Source organism: Cucurbita moschata, unplaced genomic scaffold (assembly GCF_002738365.1).
Source record: "Cucurbita moschata cultivar Rifu unplaced genomic scaffold, Cmos_1.0 Cmo_Scf00178, whole genome shotgun sequence".
NCBI lineage: Eukaryota > Viridiplantae > Streptophyta > Magnoliopsida > Cucurbitales > Cucurbitaceae > Cucurbita > Cucurbita moschata.
This window is the reverse complement of record NW_019268694.1, coordinates 1-10016: the sequence shown is the minus strand read 5'-3', so window position 1 is coordinate 10016 and position 10016 is coordinate 1. Positions and strand designations below refer to the sequence as shown.

Here is a 10016-nt window from a genome sequence, read left to right as displayed (position 1 = left end):
GGCTCCCAGAGTATGCCCACCGAATAAGAAAAGTGGTCCAGCGGTGTGTGAACTAGCTGGTGAGCTCATACTCGCACGTATGGGCTGTGTGTAAAGTATATGGTACACGTCCACGATTACCCGTTAGGACAGCACCGTAGGGAAAACGAAACGAAACGAAAAAAGATAGGTCCCATCATTTTATTGCATGTGATTGTTGCATTTAACCCCAATAGTGGGGTCACTTACTGAGTATTTCTTTAAATACTCAAACCATGTGCTACTATATTTTTCAGGTTAAGGCAAGACATTCCTGTACGGCTGACGACGACATCGCAATTCGAGACCATGGCACATGCATAGGATAGTAGTATTTATTTTCTTATACTTGGGCTATAATAGGATGTTTTTAACTTAAACTCTCATTTATTTTATTTAGTCTTTTGTTGTGTCGTTTTAAAGATGTTTTCGAAACACGTAAGTCCATGGCTGTATTTTAAGATAAAGGTTATGTTTTATGGAATTTAAATGAAGTCTTCCGCATTCAATGTTTATGGTATGTATACAGTAGCGACCTTAAATTAAGTAGAAAATTTCGGGTCGTTACATCTTCCGCATTCAATGTTTATGGTATGTATATAATATCGACCTTAAATTAAGTAGGAAATTTCGGGTCGTTACATATTTCGTGACACAAGGGTAGAATTCTAGCTCTTCTAGAGTAGTATCTCACTAATGGTTCGGGCCCCTCGGAAGGGAGCCTTCTTCGCCCTCCACCTAAGCTGCCAGGAAAGGCCCAAAGCCAATTCGAGGAAACAATGAAGCTTTATAAGGTCTTTCTATCCAGGTGCAGGTCCCTTCTGCCTTTACACTCGAGGGCCAATCTCCATCTGGCCCGAGGAAACCTTTGCACGCCTCCGTTACCTTTTGGGAGGCCTATGCCCCTTAAATTTATTATAATATAAGATTAAAGCTATAAATACTATATTATAACATTGAAATGGTATTATAAGTAAAAAATAACACATTATTTTATATATTTATTTTTCTAAAATCTAAAATATCATTCATTTTTTCATTCCTAAGTCTTAATATTATGAGATTGAGATGCTAGTTGATAAGTTATTAATTTGGCTAAGTTTTGTTGGTAATATGCAAATCATTTCTTAAAATTATTTTTCAAAATATTGAAAAAAACATAAAAATGATTTATTATTAAACTCTCGATTTTAATCGTTTGAAATCATCATAATAGTATGAAAATCATTTTTACAAAAGTAAATGAAAATCATATTCAACATATAAGTTTTAGTTTTGTAATATTTCAGTCTAATTTCTTAACATTTGCGACAATATAGTTTTTAAATTTTAATATACACCACTTATAAGTCGGGGACTATGAGAATCCGCTTCATGAACTATTATAAATCATTCGCTTCCTGAATTATTATAAACCAACCAGTCGGATTCACATTTTACCCAATCTTCGCTGTCTAGCCCGAAGCCTACATAATATACTACATAATACTATATAATACTATATATAAGAAAATTTTCTATTGAATGAATGGTACATGATTCTACGACAAGCAACAAGAAAAGAAGAAACATCTTGCAACCTAGCTATCCATTTTTTCAAATATAAACAAAGTCCACCTATAAAATATTTGACTCTCTGTAAGTCGGGCCAGTTGTGCTATGACTCTCTCGGTCGCTACAACTATGTTGGCTCCCTCGAATTTTCTTTGTACCCTTACTTCCCTCGTAATGAGGGTTGAAGAGTGGGCCGCCTTTCTACTCAAAGCGTCTGCGACCACATTTGTTTTTCTAGGGTGGTATTGGATATCTACATTGTAGTCCTTCACCAATTCTAACCACCTTCTCTGTCTCATATTTAACTCATTTTGGGTGAAGAAATATTTAAAATCTTGTGGTCGATTAAACTTTGAATTTTCTCTCCATACAGGTAGTGTCACCAAATTTTCAACGCGAACGCTACAGCGGCCAACTCCAGGTCGTGGATAGGGTAATTATCTTCATATTCTTTTAGTTGATGGGAGGCGTAAGCAACAACTTTACCGTGTTGCATTAACACACATCCTAGTCCATTCTTTAAAGGCGTCACTATAGATTACGTACTCTTCTGAGATCTTGGGAACCTTGAGTACCGGGATGGTTACCAATCTCTCTATTAGGTTCTGGAAGCTTGCCTCACAAGCATCATTTCATATAAATGGTATCCCTTTTCTCGTTAACTGTGCCAAATGCGAGGTTATTCTAGCAAAGTTCTACACGAACCATCGATAGTATCTCGCTAGTCCCAAGAAACTCTGTTTTGATGTTACCGAAGTTGGGCGTTCCTACTTTGTGACCGCTTTGATCTTAGTAGGATCTACGGATACTCAATCCTTTTTCGCCACGTATCCTAGGAAAGAGACTTATCGTAACCCAAATTCACACTTTGAGAACTTGGCATACAACTTGTTCTCTCTTAGGGTGGCTAGGACTGTTCAGAGGTGTTCCTGGTGTTTCAAGTTTGTTTTCGAGTACACAAGGATGTCATCAATGAGCATGATCACAAAAGTGTCTAGATAGTTCTTGAACACTCGATTCATTAACTCTGTTAACACAGCTGAAACATTGGTGAGGCCAAATGACATACACGAACTTAAAGCGATCATACCTTGTCCTAAATGCTGTCTTTGGTGCATCTTTTTCTTTACTCTTTATTTAATGGTAACCTGACCCCAGATCTATCTTAGAAAATATCGTTACTTCTCTTAGTTGATCGAACAAGTCTTCTATTCTAGGCTGAGGGTATTTGTTCTTTATGGTTCTCTTATTTTACTCTCTGTAATCGATGCACAAACACATCGATCCATCTTTCTTCTGAACAAACAACACTGGCGCACCCCAGGGGAATATGCTAGGTCGAATGAACCCTTTATCCCGTAAGTCTTGTAATTGCGCCTTGAGTTCTTTCAACTCTGCTAGCGTCATGCGATAGGGTGCTTTAGAAATAGGTCCAGTTCCCGGCTCGAGTTCGATGATGAAGTCAACCGCTCGGGAAGGGGGTATTCCAGGTAGGTCATCCGGATACACATTTGGGAACTAATTTACGATGGACACGTTTTCTAGGGTCTTTTCTTTTCCTCTTACGTCTACGACACATGCTAATATAGTCTAACCGCCTTGTTGGACTAGTCTCTTTGTTTTCATCAACAAGACTACCTTTGAGGTAGTCCCGGTACTTGTGCCTTTAAATTTAAAGCTAGGTCACACCGGTGGTGAGAATATCTTTTTTTTTTTTTTTTTTTTGCGACAGTTTATACTAGCACGGTTTACAGCTAGTCAATCCATGCCTAGTATTACGTCGAAGTTGGTCATCTTTACTACTGTTTGGACTACGCTTAGAGTTTGGTCGGCTACTATTGCTTGGTCATTCTTTACTCTATCCTTTGTTACTAGCACGTTTTTTTTGTTTTTTTTGCGTGGTCTAGGCAGCATGGTTCTAGAACAAAGATAGCTTCTCTTAAGTCTAAGGCTCATTACTTAAGAAAATCACTCAGCATGCAACACATCACATCATGCTCTTAAATAAATACGTGAAATATCACAACAATTTCAGTAACATTAACAAAAAAATATGCATGCGAGTTTGAAAACATTTCTCTTTTCTTATCTTGTGCAAGGCATACCTGACGGTGACAGGGCGTTGACATTGGGACCATGGAACGTGCCAAGCCTACATTGTAGGCTAGTCTATAGAATCTTAAAACCTAGAGCTTTGATACCAACTGTAATGACCTAGGCCCACCGCTAGCAAATATTGTTCTCTTTGGGCTTTCCCTTTTCGAGCTTCCCCTCAAGGCTTTAAAATGAAGGCTTTAAAATGTGTTTGCTAGGGGAAGGTTTCCACACCCTTATAAAAGGTGATTTGTTCTCCTCCCCAACCAATGTGGGACATCACAATGGTATCAAAGCCAGACACCGGATGATGTGCCAGCCTTCTCGCTGCTTCCGAAGGGGGGTAGACACGAGGAGGTGTGCCAGTAAGAACGCTGGGCTCCAAAGGGGGATGGATTTAGGGGCGGTCCCACATCGAATGGAGGAAGGAAAGAAGGCCAGCGAGGACCCTGGGCCCCGAAGGGGGGTGGATTGTGATGTCCCACATTGGTTGGGGAGGAGAAACAATCACCATTCATAAGGGTGTGAAAACCTTCCCCTAGCAGATGCGTTTTAAAGCCTTGAGGGGAAGCCCGAAAAGGGAAAGCCCAAAGAGGACAATATCTGCTAGCGGTGGGCCTAGGTCGTTACATAGCGGTTGTATATTGATTTTCGAAATCCCAAAGAGGACAATATCTGCTAGCGGTGGACCTAAGTCGTTACATAGCGGTTGTGTATTGATCTTCTCGGACTCAACCTCAGGCAGAGCCTCAGGCAGAGCCCCGACCAAACAAACCGTCACGAGCAACAATGCAGCCACATTCCTAATCATTTTGGAACCAAATTTTTGTTGGGTCTATCTATTAACTTTGGACATGAGGTAAATATATAGACAAAAATTTTTTTTAAATAAAATAAATTATTTAACTAGTTTTGCGTTATACAAGATAATTTCATGGTAAACTCCATAATTTCATAATTTCATGGTAATACAAATTTTGGGTGGACAAGAGGTAAGTATATAGACAAAAAAAAAATTTTAAATAAAATAAATTATTTAACTAGTTTTGCGTTATGGAAGATAATTTCATGGTAATACTCCATAATTTCATAACTTCATGGTATTACAATTTTTTTTTTAAATAAAATAAATTATTTAACTAGTTTTGCGTTATGCAAGATAATTTCATGGTAATACTCCATGATTTCATAATTTCATGGTAATACTCCATAATTTCATGGTCGGAAGATTAAAAGTAGGTTATTTTTAAAAAAATAATATCTTCCTAACTTTGTGCTAAGATAGTTTCAACATATAAGTTCAAATTTATTTTTTCAATATCAATATTTCAATATCCTAATTTTTTAGGTTTAATTTAAAAGCGATACTACAGTACAAGTACACAAGTACAAGTCCATTTTGATCGATTATGTATCTTATAATTTAAAAAAAAAACATGGATTAATAAAATTCGAGTCCACCACTAGTGGATGTTGTCCATTTTTGTCCGTTACGTATCGTTGTTAGTCTTACAATTTTACGTAAAGAAACTAAGATGAAAAGTTTCTTATTTACTTGTGTAGAACATTAGACTTATTTACGGATGGGGGCGTGGATTTTGTTAAAAACGAATACTCAAATTAAATTATATCAAATGATATTTAAACAATTAAATAAACTTATACCACAAAAAAATAAAAAAAAAGTTATATTGATAATTATGACAATTATAAATGATTAATTAACTATATATTATAGCATTATTTTATTTTAGCTATATTAATATATTATACCTTTATTTCATTAAAATCTAAAAATATTCTCGGTTGTTTAGATCAAAATGTCATAATTGATAAGTTATTAATTTAGCAAGTAAAAGTGGTATGAAAATCATTTCTTAAAATTATTTTTCAAAAGGTATAAAAAACATAAAATTAATTTATTATTAAACTCTTTAACTTTAATCTTAAGCATTGATGGTAGGAAAATCATTTTTATAAAAGTATACCGTAAACAATAAAATAAGTAACCTTTTTAGTTTTTTAAAACATTTTACTCTCATTTCTTCTCATTTGTGACATTGAGATTTTCAAATTTCTATTTAAAATATATTAAAAAAAAATGCCAAAGTATCTACCAATGAAATAAAGTATGGAAATTTTGTTATTAATTTTAAGTTTTAGAGCAAGAAAAAAAAACTTAATTAGTTATGTTTGTAAAATAAATAAAAAATAAAAAAAACGAACCATCACAAGGGTTACCCAACTTATTCTTTTTATTCACCTTCAAGGTTGGTATACATTTTCATTTGTTCATGAGCATGCATAACTCAAGAACAAAATAAATTAATAAAGGTGGTTGATCACATATTGATCCAAGTATGAACCAATTCATCAGTATTAGCTGCATTGTTTCTCAAGTAAATTCCACCGTCTTTAAACTTCCAAGTACAAGTTCCTACATCTCCATCTCGACATCTATCACGAAGCCATGTGCTATTCTTCTCGGGCCAAAAGCATTGGAAAAAGATATATGCATTCGGCTTATCCACTTTGCACCAATATACAGTTGGTTTCAAAACATTGTAGTTAAAGTTAAATTGGTAATCATCTCCCAGTTTAAGAGAACGATGAATTCCTAAATCATTGTCGACCGTCTTGCAGTGCACCGTCATATCGGGGATGCTTAGATCGTTAACAAAATGAATGAAATACCTGGAAATTGGTTGTACATTGGTCTTCTCAGACTCAACCTCAAGTTGAGCCCCAACCAAACCCAAACCCACCGTCACGAGCAACAATGCAGCCACATTCCTTATCATTTTGTGATCTAAATTTTTGTTGGGTCTATCTATTAACGTTGAACCTGAGGTAAATATATAGAAGAAAAATTAAAGAAATGAGCTTAAGAAAATTAATTATGTCACTCATTTTGCGGTATGCAAGATAATTTCATGGTAATACTCCTTTAATTACGTGCCTAAGATGGAAAAAGATCGTTATTTAGATGATTAAAAATAGGTTATCTAAAAAATTAATATCTTCCTAATTTAGTTTTGTTCCTAATTTTATGCTAGGTAGTTTCAAATGCATGGATATTTTTAATTGTTAATAGATAATTCAACAACTAAATGAATTAATAAAACTTCTCTCCATTTGTGAACTAACTCATAAGTTAGACAAGTAAATCCCATCTTTTTAAGTGTCGAAAAAAAAGAATTACGAAATACTCATGTAACCATTCAAGCAAATGAAATTGGTAATATTATTATTGAGCAATATAATAGTGAGTAGAAATTGTAAATTTTGTACTTTGTACTTCAAGTAGGCGACATTGTACTTCAAAGTCAATTGGAGGGAACAATGAAGCTTCATAGAGTTTTCCTGTCCACGTGCAGGTCCCTTCTGCCTTTACACTCGAGAGCCAATCTTCATCTGGTCCGAGGAAACCTTTGCACGCCTCCGTTACCTTTTGGGAGGCCTACACCCCTTAACTTTATTATAATATAAGATTAAAGCTACAAATACTATATTATAGCATTAAAATGGTTTTATAAGTGAAAAATAACACATTATTTTATATATTAAAAAACATAAAAATGATTTATTATTAAACTCTCCACTTTAATCGTTTGAAATCATTACGATGGTATGAAAAATCATTTTTATAAAAGTAAATGAAAATCATATTTAGCATATAAGTTTTAGTTGTGTAATCTTTCGGTCTAATTTCTTAACATTTGTGACAATATAATTTTTAAATTTTAATATACACCACTTACATATACCACTTATCAGTCGGGAACTATGAGAATCCGCTTCCTGAATTATTATAAACAAACCAGTCCAAAAGCATGTGCTCTTCCTCTCAGTCCAAAAGCATTCGAAAGAGATATGTTTATTCGGCCTCTCCACTTTGCACCAAAACAGAGTTGTTTTCCAGAAATTAACCTTAAAGTTAAATTGGTAATGCTCTCCCTTTCTCTAAATGATGAATTCTTAAATTATCGTCGGCCGACTTACAGTGCACCGTCATATCGGGGATGCTTAGATCGCTAATCAAATGAATGTAATACTTGAAAATTAGCGTGTAACGACCCTAAATTTCCACATACTCAGAGTCGCTATTAACGTCTCATACTCATCGATAATGCGGAAATATAACTCTTACATGAACAAAATTTATAAAGTAAACTTTAAAAAAAAAAGTTTAAAACAACTTCTTCCCTAGAAAACACTGTCATGTTCTTGTGTGTTTAAATATGAAATACTGAGATTTAGGAAAACAAAAACAAATACAAAATAATTTAAAACAATGAAATGCAAAACAACATATTCTAACTTAAGACTAGAAATTTAAATATGAATCTACCCTATGCACATGCAACAGTCTCTGCTCGCGATGCCGCCGTCCTCCGTATAAGTGCACCTTGCCTTTACCTGAAAAATGATGTGGCACACGGCTTGAGTATTTCAAAGAATACAGTAAGTGGCCCCACTATAGGGGTCATGCAAATGCAAACACATGCAATCATGATTTAGGGACCTATCTCTAATCATCTTAGGGGTGGTCTCCAGTCTCCAACAAATTGGATGTGTAGTACTTCCCTACACACAACTCACACGTGCGAGTGTGAATCCCCAGGGCGCTCGCACACCCCCTGGACCCTCTGGTTAAGCTAATCTGTAGCGACGTCCGAAGGTCAGCGGAACCCCATAGTGTCATGCGCCTCATGAACACCCTCATCTGTGTGCGTTCGCACCTGGGCGCATTCGCGCTCATCGTACGGTGCGCATCCGCACTCATCATCTCTAGGGGAAGTAGCCCTATGCTTATGAACATACAATATGCATGAGGTCCCTCTAAATCCATCATAATGTCTCTTCTGACACAACCCTCTAGTCTCATCTCTTTGTTACTCTAGGTAACACATACTCGTGAATATTTATATTAATATTATTTTCACGCTCTTAGGGTTGTGTCCTATGTCGATCTAACGACATGATGCAATATGGTACTCATCATCATATATCATGCTCAATATGGAAAACATCATCATATTAAGGTAAACGTCACACAATCATCATACTCATCATATTGCCACAAAGTGCATCAAACATATCAAGTACGTCATTCATCAAAATATATATATACTGCGCACATCATCAAGTATCGTAACCCACACATCATCATAACTCATAAGCTGCATCGTATGACATAGTTCATACATCATCATAACTCATACAATTTTTTAGCCTATCCTATAGTAAGACCACTTACTTGGTTGGCCTTATCCGAAGTATTTCCTAATTTATTTAATGTAAGCTCCCGTTCCTCGAGAACTACATCAAATGTTGCCAAGGTTTGATTCCTATCGCATCGTTCGTCACCTTTTGTTAGTATTTCACTGTAACGACCCTAAATTTCCACATACTCAGAGTCGTTACTAACGTCTCATGCTCATCTATAATGCGGAAATATAACTCCTACATGAACATAATTGATAACGAAAATTTCAGAAAAAAACGTTTAAAACAACTTCTTCTCTGAAAAACACAGCCATGGTCTTACGTATTTAAATATGAAATACTGAAATTTAGAGAAAACAAAAACAAATACAAAATAATTTAAAACAATGGAATGCAAAATAACCTATTCTAACTTAAGACTAGAAATTTAAATATGAGTCTACCCTATGCACGTGCCACAGTCTCTACTCGCGATGCCGCCGTCCTCCGTACAAGTGCACCTTGCCTTTACCTGAAAAATGAAGTGGCACACGGCCTGAGTATTTCAAAGAATACTCAGTAAGTGGCCCCGCTATAGGGGCCATGCAAATGCAAACACATGCAACCATGATTTAGGGACCTATCTCTAATCATCTTAGGGGTGGCCTCCAGTCTCGGAAAATTGGATGTGTAGTACTTCCCTACACACGACTCACACGTGCGAGTGTGAATCCCCAGGGCGCTCGCACACCCCCTGGACCCTCTGGTCAAGCTAATCTGTAGCGACGTCCGGAGGTCAGCGGAACCCCATAGTGTCATGCGCCTCATGAACACCCTCATCTGTGTGCTTTCGCACCTGTGCGCATTCGCGCTCATCATAAGGTGCGCGTCCGCACTCATCATCTCTAGGGGAAGTAGCCCTATGCTTATGAACATACAAAATGCATGAGGTCCCTCTAAATCCATCGTAATGTCTCTTCTGACACAACCCTCTAGTCTCATCTCTTTGTTACTCTAGGTAACGCATACTCGTAGATGTTTATATTAATATCATTTTCATGCTCTTAGGGTTGTGTCCTACGTCGATCTAACGACATGATGCAATATGGCACTCATCATCATCTAGCATGCTCAATATGGAA

The 10016-nt window shown here is 36.3% G+C and overlaps 1 protein-coding gene across 1 annotated transcript; it reads right to left on the bottom strand.

The window, feature by feature from the left end:
- Positions 1-6008: 6008 nt before the first annotated feature.
- LOC111440344 (S-protein homolog 74-like) lies at positions 6009-6467 on the bottom strand. The gene has a single exon (XM_023077503.1). The coding sequence runs from the start codon at positions 6465-6467 to the stop codon at positions 6009-6011; it is 459 nt and encodes a 152-aa protein (XP_022933271.1).
- Positions 6468-10016: the final 3549 nt, after the last annotated feature.